The 18,502-nt window shown below is 36.3% G+C and overlaps 1 protein-coding gene across 6 annotated transcripts in view; it reads right to left on the bottom strand.

Annotated features, from left to right (window-relative positions):
* CTNNA2 (catenin alpha 2) overlaps nucleotides 1–18,502 on the bottom strand; it is a 469,784-nt gene that overhangs the window by 347,330 nt on the left and 103,952 nt on the right. For all 6 annotated transcript variants that reach the window (XM_072037885.1, XM_027455797.3, XM_072037884.1 and 3 more), the window contains exon 4: nucleotides 2,859–3,025. In XM_072037885.1, the coding sequence (XP_071893986.1) occupies nucleotides 2,859–3,025 (167 nt within the window). The remainder of the gene's footprint in view (nucleotides 1–2,858; nucleotides 3,026–18,502) is intronic.

An 18,502-nucleotide genomic window follows, 5' to 3' on the forward strand; every position in this document is an offset into this window, starting at 1 on the left:
GCAGCTTATTCTTCAAATGCCACTGGAAATCCATAAATTCTGTAGAAGATGGCGTCTAATGATTTTAGAAAAGAAACAAATATGTGTAGAACTTGTCTTTTAGTTATTTGTGTGGCTCTGTGTTTTTCTACCTGTGAGAGAGGATATTTGTATTGTGATCTCTTAACTACCTTCTGTAGATTCAAGAGTATCCACAAATTACAGGGCAGTAGAATAGAAAACTCATAGATTTCTATAGAAAACAGTATAATTCCAGTACTTAAATCTGTAGCATTGTTGGAAGTATTTTTCTAAGCCAGAGAGCTGCAAGCTACACTTTATTCCAAATCCAATTACCTCCTTTTTTCTTAGAAAACACAGCAGTTTTTAAAGCTGAACTATCTGACTCCTTAACCTACTGAATAAAAATTTTAAAAGCATCACTGCACGAACTAATTTGCTCCTGCAGGTTTCCCTGCAAAATATGAACATTGCTCTTTCAGATCATGAAGCATTTATATTAAACCACCTGAATCTCTAACATTTGTAATGACAAACATGGGCATGACAAACTGATGTACATTTTTGTAAGCCCTGCCAGCCCTCTATTAAATAAAATTGCTAGAGGATTTGTTACAGATTCCACTCTGATAATCACATTTTGAAAGATGTTGATCATACTCTACTGTGCATTATCTACTGTACAGACCATGAAATTTCAAAATGAATAACCTGGTTACTTAGGCTATTTGAAAGGACATGGGCATGAAACCCTTATTTATTTATTTTTATAAAATTACTTTTTAAAATTCATTTCTGAGTAACTTCACTATCCTTAAAAAACACAACCACACTCAACTATGCAGATGGCTTCCCCTGATTAACTAGCATATACTTAATTACTATAGATTCATAATGCTCAATGTCCATCATCACATATTAGTGAAATTATCACATCACATATTATATTGTTACTGAAAGAAATGACTGAGTGTCCTTACAGATCACAACTGCATATATCCCCTCTGAAACATTAATTAAAATACACTATTTCTGATGAAGTCTGAAGTATAACACACTTCTTTGACATGCTTTCAATGAAAACTGATTGCAGTACATTGCAGGATCCCTGCAATCAGCCTTCATAACTTTGACATGGTAAATGATTTGAGTTTATTAATTTTATGGTTAACTTACACCAATCTTTGAATGTTACCACTGAGTCAATACAAGAGCTGTCCCATCTTAACAGATTTTCAATATATACATACATGTACATATATATATATATATAAACACTTTTTTTCCTAGTAATTTATTTTTAACTTAAAACTAGTTTGCATTATGAAATGGTAAGATAAAATAGTTACAATGTCCAATCCTCAGAAATAAATTATACTTTTTGACCTGAAAAAGATAATCAAATTTAAGGTCTTGAAATTGAATTTTGCTACGAACAGCCACAGACATCTGGTTTCATTGAGAACTGGAGGCTAGGATATTCACAGTGATAACTGACAAATGCAGAGATTACAAACCACAGTGCCATATACTGCCCTTGCAAATCCAGGGTGCAAACTGTGTAAGTAAATACACCCATTTCCAAAAGACTCTTAGGCATTTGTTTTCTCAATAACATAGCACACTGCCGTAACTGAAGGAGGAAATCTCAGATGTGAGAACAATATTTCTCACCACCTATGAAAAAGCTTGAATTTTAATCATAGTGCTTAGAGAAATCTGTTGTTCCTAATATTAAGTGTTAGCCTCACTAGCAAAGGATTATTTGAATTATAGTTGTTTGCAGTATTATAGTGGGGAAAAATTAAAAGCATATTCAAGAGAGATGATGTTTACACTGAACATAATCACAGAGCCATGCGTGACAGCTACGAGAACATCATTCTGTTACTAGAGCAGAACTCACTAGTATACATGCAGAAAAATCTGCTTTTTTATTATAAAAAATGTTTTCATACTATTTAGCTTATCTGCACAATTTTCCAGTTGAAAGGTTCCCATCGTTTTGCAAGAACATAATTTTATTGTACAGTCACATTGTTACAAAGACAAACTAAAGAAAAAAAGCTGTCCACTTTGTATGGACAGTTATTAAAAAGAAGGCAATTCCTCTGCCAAACACACCACATGTACTCTGAAGGCTTTAAATATTTTGTATATGAACTTCTGCAGATTTTTTGTTTGTTTCAGAGTTTTGGGGTTATTTATGCAATAAAAATAAAATAGTCTAAAAATGAGAAAAAACAAAACAAAACACTGTATTTCAATCAGTTTTAACATGCCCACATAAAAATATGAATAGTTGCAATTAAATGTGAATACTAATCCATACCAATATATCTTGTAATCTGTAATTCCTCTTTATTCTGTTTCATTGTTGACCGATTAAGCACTTGTACTATTTTCTCAGAAAGAAAAAAAAAAAAAAAAATCATCTGCTGACACCTCCAGAAGTTGTGCAGACTTCAAGTACCACAACTGTAGTACCTAAACTCTGCCACAAGATAGCAATACTTTACAAGTACTGAGTTAGTAAACGATCCAGGTAAGATGCAAAGTGAGTCAAGCAGATGCATCTGTTCAGTTCTGCGGGGTGCTTATCAGCAGTACTACTCCAGTCATGGAAGACATCTGACAATTTTTGCTTTAAGTCTCCAAAATTTCATTTCCTTAAAATTAGAAAATGAATTAGACCAACACAGAAATGCATGCTTCATCCTAATTCCCGCTCAGCACTTTAAGAAAAAAACCACAATGAAATAGAGTAGGAAATGCGAACACTGATATTCACTACTGATTTGTCCCTATTTGTGTATATACAAAATGCATAAACAATACAGAATGTTAAAAATGCATACAATTTTCAGATGTGACAGAAGCCTCATGACGTCAGCCATATCAGCCAGGATGAGCAAGCGAGTAACGGCAGAAAGCAAGGCACGAGCAGCCCGCACCATGGTGCCTCGTTTCACTGAGGAGCACGGGTCGTCAGCAAACTCTGAAGAGGCGATTCTCATTGTTTCTCCTAGAATTGAAAACAATATAATTAAAGAATAGTTTTACATGTGTTTGTTTTTTTTGTTGTTTGTTTGTTTTTTTCCCCAGAAAGTATAAACCATCCACTAATTAAGTGCTGTTAGGAAAATATTAATGGCTTAGTACCCAATATTGAATTGCACAAGGGAAATATATTGTAAAAATGCGTACAGCAACTGCCTTGGTATTTTCCTGTCTTTTTTCTTTATTCCCAACCTGTTGTTGTTGTTCTAGAGCAGTCACATGTAACAGTTAAGAAGGAAAACAAAATACCTAGACAGACTGCTGAGCAAACCGCCACAACAGAAGACAGACACCACTGTGTAACACAATTACAGAGCTCACCTCTGCCGGCAGAGAGGACAGAGTAAACCAACACTATCACCCCTACTGCATCTCTCTACAACTCCTTCTTCCAGCTACATCCTCCTTCAATCCTACAAGAACTCCTTGCCTTCTTGCTCACATACATATTTACTCTGTGTTTTTCCACCTAGAAAAGCTATCACTTCTACTAGAGAATTTAAAAATAAACAAACAAACAAAAAACCTGAGTAACAGAGTAACCACTGCTGCCATAATTTCATTGTCCAGTCTTCTCTTATCACTCCTTGTATTTTCCATCCCAAATTGCCCTAATACTCACATTTCCCCCCTTCTCCCCTCCCCTTTCCTCCCCATAGCTCCCATAGCTGCCTTTCTATGGACAAAGCAAAACACTCTCTGGGATAATAAATACCACATGCGCTGCCTGGATACATTATTCCTGTTTAATTTTAGCAATGAATCATACCATATCCTGAGTTGGAAGGGACCCACAAGGGTCCTGGAGTCCAACTCCTGGCTCCACACAGGACCACCCAAAAATCAGACCATGTGTCTGAGAGCGCTGTCCAAATGCTTCTTGATCTTGACCGCTTTCCTAGGGATCCTGTCCCAGTGCCCGACCACCTTCTGGGTGCAGAACCTTTCCCTAGCACCCAGCCTGACCCTCCCCTGTCCCAGCTCCATGCCGTCCCCTCAGGTCCTGTTGCTGTCCCCAGAGAGCAGAGCTCAGCACCTGCCCCTCCGCTCCCCTTGTGAGGGAGCTGCAGGCCACCATGAGGCCTCCCCTCGGCCTGCTCTGCTCTGGGCTGAACAAACCAAGGCACCTCAGCTGCTCCCCTTATGTCTTGCCCTCTAGACCTTTCACCATCTTTGTAGCCCTCCTTTGGACACTATCTAATGTTTTTTTGTCCTTATATTGCGGCACCCAAAACTGCACATGGTTCCCAAAGTGAGGCCGCCCCAGCACAGAGCAGAGCAATACAATCCATTCCCTCAGCCAGCTTGCCATGCCATGCCTGAGGCACCCCAAGACACAGTTGACCCTCCTGGCTGCCAGGGCATGCTGCTGGCTCATGTTCAGCTTGCTGTCAACCAAGATCTCAGAATCCTTTCTTCGCCAAGAAACACAATCGTGTTATTCAATACAATACTTGGTAAGCAGTTTGACATTTTTAAGGACTAACGTCACTTCTCCATTTGAGTAGACAGAAGTATTAAAAAAGAATAAACATTTCTTAGTGCTTGTGCAATGAAAAAGCTGAGGCTCCTTCCATAAAGCTGAGATCTAGTAATTGTATGCTAATGTAGCAAATACTGCTTTTAAAGGAGTAACAGTAGGACTAGGTTGGAATACAGTAGCAAAAGAAGGGCAGGGAGTAGCTGAAGGATAATATCAGAAAGAAGGGTGAGCAACAGAAATAAAAGAAGTTTGCAAGATAACATCAGCAAAGGCTTTGAAATCAAATTAGGAACTTCTTTTCCCCTTATTTACAGCAAGGAATAAGTGGCATACCTAAGCATAAAAGAGTTTAAAAATCATAACTCTCTTACAAAGATTTGGTAATCCAATTTAAGCAAACACAGATTGTGAAGCTCAACTAAAAGGGAAGTATTACATTAAATTACACAGAAATGTGATTAACATCACACAGAGACCAGATAAAACTGGATATGTTAAAAAAAGAAATAAAATAAATAAAAAATGTAAATGAAAAACAAACAGCACACCTCTGGAAGTCAAAGAAACTAATGGTTTAATGCAGTGGTAAGAGAGAAAGAATTGCACACATCATTTCCTTTCGTATATGACTCACAGAGGACAGTGAAGTGGCTTCTACTATAGGACGTTTGTTTTTTCTCTAACTACCAGAAAAGCAATAGAACACATAGACCATGCAGAAATAATTCAGAACATATTTCAGACCATAATTTCCCAAAACTATGCCAGCCACCTAAGAAGCAAGTTTTTCGCTAATGATCTGGAACACAGCAAGATGCATTTAAATTTTACAAGTTACTGGCAGAATTGTACAGTTCCAGATACGGGAACCTCAAGCTGACACTAAAACTAAAATCTAAATATTTATGCTAATAACAAATCTGCAAGCAATATTGTAACATCAGAACTGAAATCCAACTGATTCCTAATTGTCATGTGAGCATCAAGGACGAACTGACTAGAATATAAACTTCACATTATATGCTGAGGCTCCCAGAAAAATCCAATGATTCTAAAAGGTTATTAGAATGTTTTTAAGTAAGCAAAATACTCTTAACATTTGTTATAAAATAATAAAACACTATTCTACGCAACAGGGAGAATATCATCACTTGCTGTCACCTTCATCCTTGTAGGAAATGGGTGATTACATCTTACTTCTCAACAGTGTCAGCTGAAAAATAAAGTGAAAATACATCATCTTCCTTAAGAAATGGGAGAAAAAGTATGTATTCAAAGTAGAAATTTGGGGATACTACTGTTAATCCACTCTGTGAGAAACACACTTGTGTGTTTTAAGGGACTTCAAGATGGAAAACAACCCAGTACAGAAACCGCAAAACTAACCTTTCAAAACATTTCAAAACTTAGCCAGCCCAGCAATGGAATACAAACCCATCTATGTATCTATTGGAATTATGGTGTGGCTATGCCAAGCAAAAACAGTTTTTAAGACAATCTATTTAGCTTTCTTTATACTGATAGCCATTGAATAACAAAAGCTCCAAATTCAAGTTGCTTTTTAAAATCTAGCATTAAAAACATAAACTTTCAGCAATTTCTATATTTGAGTTTATGACTTTCTTTTCAAACCAGTTTTATTTGTTCATATAATACAAGAAGCTGAATTAAAAGGTTCATATTCGTTTTCACCTATCTTTCTACTATAATGCCATCAAACCCACTCCACTGTGGGACAGTGACACTTTCAATCAGGCAGGAGCAGCATATGCTGCCTGACCAACTAGCAAGGGGAAAAAGCAGTTTGGACCTGCCATGCTCTTAATGAGAACACAAGTCTGAGTTTGTATTTTTTCTTCTCCCTCCAGTTGCTGATTTTTTTTAAATTGTTTTAGTATGATGTTTATATTCTTTTGTATTGGTTGAAACTAGAAAACAAATATATTAGGAGTTAACAAAAGATCAATAACTATACAAGCCTCATTTCCCTAGGAAATCAGGCTGAAAGAGGAACAAAAGCTATTTAGAATGAGATAGTAACACAAACTTTGCTATTAATGTTGAAAAAAATCCTGTTTCTCTTCAATACAGAAACTCTCAAAGAATTTCTAACAAATCAATACCTGTTTACATTGCCTTTAGGACCATTATAGCAACATTCAAAAAAATACCAGAAAGCATAGATTCCCATAAGACAATGCAAATAGTAAAGGAGATAGCCCAAATGGGTAATTCTCATCAGAACTCTTCGTTATTTTATTACCATTAAGACTAAACATTGTAATTTGTGTGCAGTGTACATGTATCTTGGATGATAAGTCAATAGCACACACTTTCGGAAGAATTCTAATTGCTCATGGCCATGGCTGCATATTTTTCTTAAATTTCCATAAGGTTGTCAAAATTCCAAAAATGTTTTTTAAAAGACAAGGAATAAGCAATCACTGCCAGATAAAGAGACAATAAAACAAATATCTAGACATGTTTTAGTGTTATATTGCACAGCACTCCAGAATCAAAGTTCTAGGTATCAACAGCTCTTGGCTCAGATTGTGCTGAAAAATAAGGATGAAAGTTTTGCTAATCATTTGAGTCAGTTACTCAAAATATTCCATTGAAAGTAAGAGGTTGAGTGCAATCACAGAATAATTGAGAATCTATCACGGGCAAGCGTTAGATTCAAATCTCCTAACATTTGATCCAGAATGTAGATAACTGGGATTAATTTAATCAGAGTAACAACTAGGAAGGCATCATCTTCCCTCCAGTCACTTATTAAAAGAAACTATCACAGCTTTTTGTAGAGAGCCTGAACCAATATGATCTCAAAGAGCATAGTGAGCTGATTTGAACCCAAGGGGATATGTGTAAGGGTATAAAAATACCAAGGCTATAAGTCTTGGTATTTAAGCCCAAAGTTGGTTTCAGATGAGACAGAAGTGATGCTGAGCAACCAGTGAAAAACCTTTTGTATATGAAAATATTTTGGCTTTAAGTATATCGAAAAAGCTCTGAATTTTGGAACCAGATGCCCGAGAGTTCTTTAAACTCCATTTAGATATTAAAAAGACTTAATAGATCTTTGCCAAATTTTCAGTCAGTAGCACTGTTAATATTCATCATTCAGATTAATATTTACATTGAACCATAAAAGAAGTGAATGACAGTTGGTAATTGGCCAGTGGCACCAGGAAAACAAGCAGAAAAATTACCTTCTTAGGTTTGATTACTCCAGCAGATGTAACTAGCAAACATATTTGAATCAACAGTAGTGGACAAAAAACATATGGAGAGGCAAAACAGCAGCTTAAAAAGTTTGGATTAGATAATTAGCATTTAAAAGCTAGAGTTAAGTAAAAAGAATCTTCTCCTAAGTAATTAAGCAGAAAGTATTAAATATATTCAACCATTAAGCAAAACTGAAAGGAATTAATATAAAAGTTCATAGCAGGTCATTTGACCCTTATAAAGAACTAGCATTTCACAATTTTAAATCTAATAGTCTAGCAAGCTAGATGTTACTAGGGAGCAAGGGTTGTCTATCTCAGTGCCAGTTAACATATTCTTATCCTTGTACAACAGTGGTATTGAACCACTCTTAGGCCAAAAGAAATGTTAGAGCTACAGCTAGTAAAATTACATTTCAGAGAAACCTTTTTATCTGAAAAAAGCCAACCCTATTATTTTCAGTTATCTGTTTCTTTCCAAATTCATTTCAAGTTATTCTGTAGTCAGTATTAAATTACTTTCAGGGAAAATTAGGTCAGTGCAAGAAACACAGACATCTTGAGTCATCAGGTCTGCTTCCTTGCTACTGCAGACAGTCATGTCATAATATAATTAATAATAATCTTAATATGATAATAACTACACTCATAAACTTACCAAGCTTCTATCTTTGAAGCAGCTCAGACATTTAACCCCAATTAATCCTACTGGAAGTAGAAAATTCATTCCAAAATGAACTCCAGTATCTGACTTTTTTTTTCCCTCATTAGGGACACTTTAATTCCATACTGGCTGTATTTATAGCTAATTTATACCCATTTCTTCTTATGCCCCATTTGTCCTTCCGTTTAAATAAGTATTCTTCTTCCACTATGTTTCCTACTGTTCCTTTTTCACTTCTTGCATTTTTTGTGATGAGCTATGACAGATTAACAACATTTCAGTGTCCTCTCTTGCATGGATTTGCACAGATATTCCTCTAATCATTTCAGCAGCCCTATGAACTGGCTGTTTCTGGAATATATGTGTTAAGAACTGCAGTTCTCTGGGAGATACCTTATCATTCTCGGCTACTAGAAATACTTCACCTGATACTCTCAAAGTATATGTAGAGCTTTTTCATAGGCACATCACGTCTGCCATTTTCTGACTAACATCCATATACTAGATTCTTTGGCACCTTGCTTTAACAATGAAGTATAAATTTAATTTACATTTCTTAAATGAGAAGTCTGAGTTGGGTTAGTAGGTGATTTATAAAACCTAGGTCATTCAGCAGAGAAAGGCCCTATCAACCACATAAGAAATGCTCACCATTAATAAATAACAAACAAACAAAGAAAATAAAGTTAGAGAAAGACCAAACAAAAAGAGAGAAATCCAGCCTAATTCCTGAATACTAACGATCACTCCAAACCCTGCTGCTACTGTGAAATTAGGTCTCATAGATGGACAACATTTCACAGGCTAGGATCCATTTGGGTTGGGGCTGACAGAGTTTTTGGAGATTTTTTTTGTTTGTTTCTTTGTTTTGCTGTTGCTTTTGTTTATTTTGTTTTGAATCTGAGTAATGACTAGAAGGTTTTGTTTAAGTTATTATGATTTTTTAATGACAAAGCTATTATGTAGGTGCTGGGAACTCATCTGCTTGAGAAGGTTTGAGCCTGCAGTTACTGACTCCCAATATCACTATCTAATCACTTCGGTTACTCTGATGAGATTTAACCAGGGAATTTACTCCATCCCTGCTTAGATTTTAAATTAATCAGATTGAGTCATTTTCTCCCAACAAAATTACAGCATCTAGAAATTATGTCTTCTAGACCTCATTCTCACAAAAAACAAAATGACCAAAAAAAGAAGAATCCACCTTTTTTTCCCTAGATTTTCAAAATAAGATGTCATTTGATTTGCAATATTAAATTCAAGGAGCCATATAGGAGCAGATAAAGATGTCTTTAAGTGTATTTATCCAGAATCATGTACACATACAGGTCACACAGTAATTTCCATTGGGTAATTCAAGTAACACAAGCTTAACTTCTGCAAAAAGCTATCAAGGGATGATTGAAAAGGTCACCAAAACTCCGAAAGATACAGCACATATTGGCTCATTCACTCCAAAAACGGAATGAACGGAATGTCAAAAGTGCAAAAGGAAAGGTCAATCCACTGCACATCTCATGCTGAATTCCACTGAAATTTCTACTTCTCATCGCTGAAGTCTTAAATTGGAACAAGGCTCCAACAAACTGGATTGTGTTAAGTGAATACTGTATATTGAAAGGGAAAATCAACTTGAGGAATAAAAAAGAAGCTGACAAACAGATGAAGTCAACGAATCTTTACATATATGCATATGTATATTTAGCAACTATTCGTGTTCCTATTTTTTTTTTACTGAAAATGTTTTTATTATACCAGTAGCCAGGAAAGGTGTTAATAAACAAGCATCCTATGCTGTTCTTAAACAGACATATGCACACAAATATATGCAAACGTATCGAAGAGAAATTAAAGGATGATGACATGATTGTTTTTTTAAGAAAATTAAACAACCTCCAAGTGCAACTGTCAAAAAGCAACCATGCTATTATCATAAATGTGGACTTTCATAAAATTTACAAATAAAGTATTCTAATAAAATCCCGTTAAAAAATATCAGTGTGGCCACATTAAGCGGAATAACAGATTACTCATCTTTATAAAAATAGTAATCTGGCTAACTAATCAGCTGTTACTGGTATGACTTGGCTTTGGGAATCCCCAGTTCCTGAGACCAGTGGGAAAGCAGGAAGGCAGGCTTGGTGGAAGAGGATGAGGTTAGGGAACATTTCAAAGGAACTGGCCAAGGTCATTCTCAATTATCTTTGAAAGACTATCGTGATTGAAGTCTCCTGAAGACAGGAAGAAAACAGATATTGCTCCTTTCTTTGAGAAGGAAAAGAATGTGGATCCAGAGAGCCAGTCTATTTCACCTCGATCTCTGGGAAGGAGATGAAGCAAATGATCCTGGAAGTTCTTTCCAAATTTACAAGGAAAATGATTGGGAGCAGTCAGCATACATTTATGAAGTGAAAACCATGCCCAGTCAACCAGATAGCCTTATACAATGAGGGGACAGTGATGCCCAGAGAAGTTGTGGAGTCTCCATCAGCAGAGATGCTCAAAACATGGCTCTGAGCAACCTGCTTAGATGACTCTGCTTCAAGCAGGGCCACTGAATTACATTACCTTTAGAGGTCCCTTCCAGCCTCTGTGACTGTGTGAAATCTCCCCCTCTTCCAGATATTAAACAACTTCAGGATCTTGCACTACAGCAGTGCTGGTACAAGACCAGAAGCATGTGATTTCTTAACTCACAGTCAAAATGATCTACCCTCTGGATCTTATCAGTTCTTTCCTTCATATATAACAGCATAATGTTTAAGTCTAGCACCAAACACAAAACAAATTGCTTATGCCTTCTTTGGGACTAACATGTTATTTTCTGTATCCTGAAAACAGAACAACCCCTTTGTTTTTTATGGATATTGAACAGGAATCCTGACTAGAAAATGTTCTCTTTGACAAGTATTTTAGAGTACTGTCTTTTTAATTGGAGACAGAACATCACTATAAAAGTATTCTAAAATATAATCATGTATAGACCCAAACTGAGTTGCAGATTCAATATAGAACACTGTTCATGATATTAGATAATATGAAAGATTTGAACAACCCATAATTGCTAATTGGCTGTGTTTAAATAACATAAGTAGTTTTTTGTTGTTGTTGTTTTGTTGTTTGGTTGTTTTTGTTTTTTCTCTTTGCTTTAAATCTTTTTCTCATGGATGCAATTATGCATCCATGTTAAACCAAACAAAAACAACCCTTCAGAGCAGAAAGATCTGCAGTTTTATCCCCTTTGCAGTCATCCCATCAAATAGGCTGGGACACCCTACTGATCATCCCAGTATACTTACCTACAGTCAAGTTTCTGATTCAGGTATAATGGTCTAAATTCAGCCTTTGATGGCTGTTTTTCATTTTCTATATTCCTCCTGCCTTATTAATCATATTTCATTATTTATATCCTGTCTTAAAACATTATGTTTTGTTTATTGCATTTCAAACTCCATTCTCTGTAATTGAAATGAGTGCATTTCAGTAGTAATCTCTATTTGGACATTGTATAATCATTTGTTAGCATTTGGGAAGTCAGTTGTGGAGTATTTTCATACTGAAGAGTACTGTATTCTTACTAAATATAAAAGTGCATTTTAAATGCTAATCAGAATTCCCAAAGCTTCACATGAATGCTATTAAATTTTCATCTCTCCTACCTGAACACACCTTTGTTTTAAATTTTTAGTACAGTGTCCTCTAAAACTTACTTCCTCTTTCATCAGCAGCTAGGACTTTGTTCTCTTTCTGCGGAACAATGACCACTTTTTCATTGTATTAACAGATTTCAATGCCAGGAAAGGCCACATATGATCTAACTTGATCTTTTCCCATTAAATTGCAGCCACTAGAGCTGTATCCCTCTGGAATTGATTATACAGACAATCTATTTGACTTAAATTTGACTAGCTTTACATTTGACATTTAGATAGAGTGATATCAGAAGATGAATCACTATGTATTTTATAGCACAATGGATATCCTTAAAGCTAGTACATATTTTAGATTCGATATTCGCATTTACATCCAATAACACTACCACCTCATTGACTTCATAGACCACTGAAATGTATCATTTAAATTAAACCAACTACTTTTTTTGCTAAGAGATAGTAAAATACTGAGAACACAGAATTTGAAGACATTTAGCCACGGATCTATGACAATCTAATACAATTATTTCACAAATGCTACACTTCAGAAAGAACTTTTCTAATTAATAGTCAGATTAACAGTTCATTTGAAACATCACTGATACACTTAAGTACAATAAAGCTTTAATTAAATTTCAATTCATAAGTAAATTGTTTTGGATGTAAGAACGCATTACCATTTCTAATCCCTCTTTGTCTACAGCTCTCAGCTACTTCTCAGACTATCATCCTTCAGGGATAGACTAAACAACTGACTAGGCTTCATGGAATTGGACAGCTGATGTAAAGAACATCTTAAAAATTTAAGATTGTGGTTGATGCTAGGGAACTTAAAAACACACTGGGCCTCTTAAGATATGAATAAAAACAGAAGCAAATTTTAAAAATCAAACAACAGAATTCTAATGTGGACTCATTTGTTTCCTGGCACACATCAAATGTCATGCAGCTGAACTTCAAAGTTCTGCTGAAGACAAGGACAGTGCTTTTGGGTTTATCTCAAAGCAGCATCTGTACTGCCTAATTATTCCTTGCTTTGCTCCTGATACACCTGATTATCCAACACTTTACGCAAGATACCCTGCTCTCACAGCAGCCAGAAGTGAACCCAACAGTATAACATCCTTTTCAAGAAAACCTGGGTATGCTTGTTAAGGCAGTTCAGATGCTGTGAGTGGCAGAACTGTCTTCCAAAGATTAGTAAGAAACAGAAAGGATTTCTGCTGTGCAGCAAGATACTGAGGTACATGATTCACACCTGCAGAAAGCCTGTTATTTCTTTTTTAAATTAGACATTTTTCCACAACTTTTATGCTTATCGTAAACATTTGAGATATTAAAAATAAAAGGCTTTGCTTTTATTTTAGCTTCAGATAGCTACAGAACTGAGACAAAAAGCAGATTCAAAATGAGCAGAGTATTTCCTCACATAAGCAAGAGCAAACTATTTAAGTAACTACAGTGGGAATTACTTGAAAAAGCTGCTTTTTTAATGAACTATAAGTTTATTAAAATAATTATTGAGAAAAAAAAAAAAAAGAATTTAACTGACAATGAAAAATCTTTTGTTCTAAGCCCTAGCAATTAAAGACTTGAATTTAACCATTTAATGGGTTTCTTCATAACAATTTATGAATTTAACGGTAGAGAGAAATGTGATTAATGTACTCAAGTGATACATATCAGGTATAGCAAGGAACAACAGCTGAAAAGCATGCACAGATATTCCAACAGTCAGTGAAAAAGAAGCAGTCTAAGAGAACTACTGTGCTGTTTGTCATCAGGCAAACAGATTGCATCATTCTGGATATTGCTTTCATTCTGTGACCTGAAGAGGCTTATAAATACTGTATAGCCAAGCAAGTTAGTCAGTAGATTGTATCTATGCGCTAGGCATTGTCAACGAAGTTCAAAATCATAATTAGAATCAGCTCCATCATTCTGTATTATCACATGAAAAAAATTGCCAAAGGAAATATTCACTTGAAATTGATATTTTCTGCGATAAGCTTCAGATTCAAGGGTCGATATTTTCTAGCAAGCTATATTTTTGTAACAAAGTTTACCAAAAATTCCCATAGAGTACTGAGAAAGGAAGGAACAGCAAGTTACTCCACATTGAAAGCTGACAATGTAAATCATCTCCTGGGAAGCAGGGAGTAGGTAGGTAGGACTGACGGTTACACTGATCAATCTAGCGATTGATCAGCTCACTAGATGTTTTAAAGGGTAAGTTTTCCATTGCTTTGTATCCCTGCTAGTTTATACAATTTCTTATTTCTACTCACTTAGTGTCTGTTTGTGAATGACTCGACAGAAGCAGGGACTACCTGGCTCCGATGAGAATACATTTCCATGTGCGATGCAGCCTGGGGTTAATAAAGCAGGAGTTATTGCTGCCCACAGCTCACCAGTTACATGGGCTTTCTGATGGGCGTGAGATAAAAGATATAGGCAGATTATGAACATGATCACACAATACAGAACGGTTGAGGTTGGGAGGGACCTCTGGAGATTATCCAGTCCAACTCCCTGCTAAGCAGGGTCATGTAGAGCACATTGTACAGGATCACATCCAGGCTGGTTTTGAATATCTCCTGAGGAGACTGCACGGCCTCTCTGGGCAGCCTGTGCCAGTACTCTGTCACTGTCACAGTAAAGAAGTGTTTTCTCATTTTAGCCAGAACTTCCTGTGCTTCAGTTTGTGCCTGTTGCCTCTCGTCCTGTTGCTGGGCACCACTGAAAAGACTCTGGCTCCATCTTCTTGACACCCTCCCTTCAGATATTTGTACAAGTTGGTAAGTTCCCCTCTCAGTCTTCTCCAAGCTAAACAGGCTCAGCTCTCTCAACCCATCCTCATATGACAAGTGCTCCAGTCCTCTGATCATCTTCATAGCCCTCCTCTAGGATTTATTCCAGTAGTTCCATGTCCCTCTTGTACTGGGAGCCCAGAACTGGACACAATACTCCAGGTGTGGCCTACTCCAGGCTGAGTAGAGGGGAAGGATCACCTCCCTTGGCCTGCTGGCAACACTCTTTTTAATGCACCCCAGGATCCCACTGGTCTTCTTGGCTACAAGGGCACATTGCTGGCTCACAGTTAACTTGCTGTCCAGCAGGTTCTCCCTCTCTGCAGAGCTACTCTCCATTTTTTTTTTTTTACTTTAAAAAATGTGAGAAACAGAACCAACAGGAGAAAGGAAGATAGGAAATATGGGTAGTACTGATGAGAAGGTGTGATATATGTTTGTGAAGAAAAACAACATATGTTTTGTCAAATACTGTAGAAATCAGGAAAGGATAGAAACTGAAGTATCCACAATGAAAAAGACACACACACAAAAAAAAAAAATCAAGTCAAATTTAAAACAATTATGAATGAATGAGATTTGCAAACATCACAAATCACAATCAGATGAGAAATCACAGAGATTCTAGACTTTTGGTAGATACAAAAATAATGATAAATTCCATACACTCAAGAGAACTGCCTCCTCTTTCAGTTTTCCTACAGAAACAGCAGCCATAAGATTTTGAAAACCTAAACTTCAAAAATTGTTTATCTTTGACAAAGAGGCTACAACTGAGATAAAATGATACAGCTGGCTATCAGAATATGGTAATTTGACACTTATCAGAGGAGAGCAACACGTTATTTAATTAAAACATTTTCTGTTCCCTCAGTCTGTAGAATATTAGTCAGAATAGTAAGCCTTTGTAGTATGTGAAAAATGTACTGCAAGAAACAATGTGTTGAAATGGTAAATGGAAAGATAATTAATTAAAATCTTCTGCAGTTTTTAAGATCCAGACATTAGGAAGTGTAATTCACATTTTCATGCTGTCCTTTTGTATTGCTTCTCTCACTGACTACCACTTTCTGAAACCATACCCAAAATTAAAGCCTAACCTGTACTGGAGAACAAAGCTTCTTAACAGCTGCTCTTAAAGTTGGATGCCATGACCAGGTCATGGAAAATGCATTCAAAAATAAAGAACACAGAATGAAACAAAGAATAATGGGGTAATTCAGGTTGCAAAAGACCTCTAAGATCATCTAGTCAAACCTTTAACCTAGTATTGAAGTCCACCACTAAACCACGCTACCAAGTTCTACATCTACATGTTTCCTGAAGACCTCCAGGGTCTCCAAGACAACGTCAATGCACATCTCTGGATCACCCCCTCAGTTTTCCTAACCCTATCCATTGCTTCATTAGGCAGCTGGAGAAACTTGTATTGCTTTTGATCTGTTGAAAACTTCCATCATTGGTGATGAAAGTCGAAGAGGTCACCTACACACAGTCATCAGAGGTCACTCCATTGCCAGGCTACGAAAGGTTCTCCTTCCAAGTACTTGGAATCTGAGGCTGCAAAACAACCAATTTTTCAGTTCAAAGCACAAATCAAACATCTTTTGTTCAACCAAACATGAAAAAAAAAATCAGTTCAGAATTTCTGCCCAATGAATCAATAGTGATTTCAGGCACTCAGCTGCGATCCAGACGATATTTCACAGAACCATAAATTAGAACAACTTCAAATAGAGGGGCTGAGAGGCTGGTCCCATGGTGCTCTATAGCTTTATGGTAATGGCACTGTTCTGAGGACTCAGAGACTTCAATTCAAATCTCTGTACTGAATTAATACAGAGGCTTAAATACAGATTTCATGCATGCCAGTCAAATCTGCCTGCAGACCCATTGTTCATGGTTATCTCAAAACTTAATTGAAAATGCTTCACATTTAATACTGCTGGGGATTATTGACTGTGGGCTGAAACTTCCTGGTTTTGAAATTATTGCTGGAAGACAGAACAGGGCAAGATAACTGCCTATGGCACCTTTTCCAATTTGCAAGACCCTACTTTAAAACAAATTAAAAAATACTAGTGAAACTATTTTTAAAATTTGACCTAAATTCAGAAATTTCATGCACTGTGGTAGTACACTCTGATGGGTGGTAGAGCAAAATATATACTGAAAAATATGCCTTAGTTAAAATCCTTTGATTTTATTTTATTTTTTTAATTACAGTGTATTTCTACAATTCTTTCTCAATTACAATCCTTCTTAATAGAAGGATTGCTTCTAAAGAGACAAGTGGTGACTTCAGAATCTGATTTTACAATTCAATTCAATTATTTCTGGAAGTACAGTATTTTTATCACTTGCAATTTGGGAGTAAAATTTAAATTTTGACAACTGTCAGAAGCTGACATTCTAAAGCAATTTCATGCTTCCCTTGTTAAAAGCTACAACAGTAATATAATCTTCAAAAAAGACATTGTAGCTAAATGTAGTATTGAAAAGTCAAAATCATCCAGCATTAATTTTTATTACTTTTAAAACATATCACTGTGTTTTTTTGTGAAATCTGTGTCAAAAATCTGTGATATTTGGACAAGATATCAAGTGCCAACCACCCTTCATACTAAACATTTCTTGAAGTCACTTTCATATACTTGAACAATCATGATCTAGAACAAAATATTGAAAAGTGCAATGAATACTAGAAAAAGTCTAAGCAGGGCTGCAACAGAATCGCATCTTTTGAAAATGGTGCAGAAAATGGTGCAGAAAATGGTGCAGGCGCTTAGTCCTCAGCTGGCTTTAACTGGAAACATTTTACAGGAAAATTTAAAAGTACCTTCATCTGTTCAAGACCTCCCCAACAGCTTGAGCTATTTGGGATGTATACTGAAAATCACCTGTGTGCTTCCCTATTTTTTGCTTACTACCCAGGGGTCCGGGACCAATTACAGAATGTGTATCTTGGGACTGCACAAGACTTCTTATGGGATGCTTAGGGGAGAAATCATTGGTGATCAAGATGGCATGGGGAAGGAACAAGCAAGGGAAAATGAAGGAGTAAGAGGACAGAAGGTCATTTGCAAGCAAATTACTGGTCAGTGTACTTCTCTAGCTATGCCTTGTGGTATATGTGAGTTGTATACGTGTGCTTCCTGTGAATTTATGCTCAGCCCTACTGCTGCTTGGAGCTGGGGCCATGGAGCTGCAGCTGCCTCTCCACTGGATTCAGCAACCCCTGGCACTATTTATGCATATAACAACTCTTTGAGATTCTATACAGTGTCTGCTCATTCATCACAAGTGCTTTAAATCATTTTGCAAAGGGAACATTAATGTCTTTCAAAAGGTAAATTCTCTGAGAGATGAAATAATTAATGGATTTGAAAACAGACTGAAAGAGCTAGCATTAGAGAATTTGCATAGAATGACATTTAGCATGCTATATTTCCTAGGATGAGCACTGCAAACATGAATAACCATTGGATTCACTTCTAAATGTAACAAGCAATTCAAAATAGATTATGAATATTTTTGAATAACAAGATAGAGTTTTCAGGCTACAGCTTCAATGGGTTGTTGAATACAGATCTCCATGCTCA

This window comes from Anas platyrhynchos, chromosome 4 (assembly GCF_047663525.1).
Source record: "Anas platyrhynchos isolate ZD024472 breed Pekin duck chromosome 4, IASCAAS_PekinDuck_T2T, whole genome shotgun sequence".
NCBI lineage: Eukaryota > Metazoa > Chordata > Aves > Anseriformes > Anatidae > Anas > Anas platyrhynchos.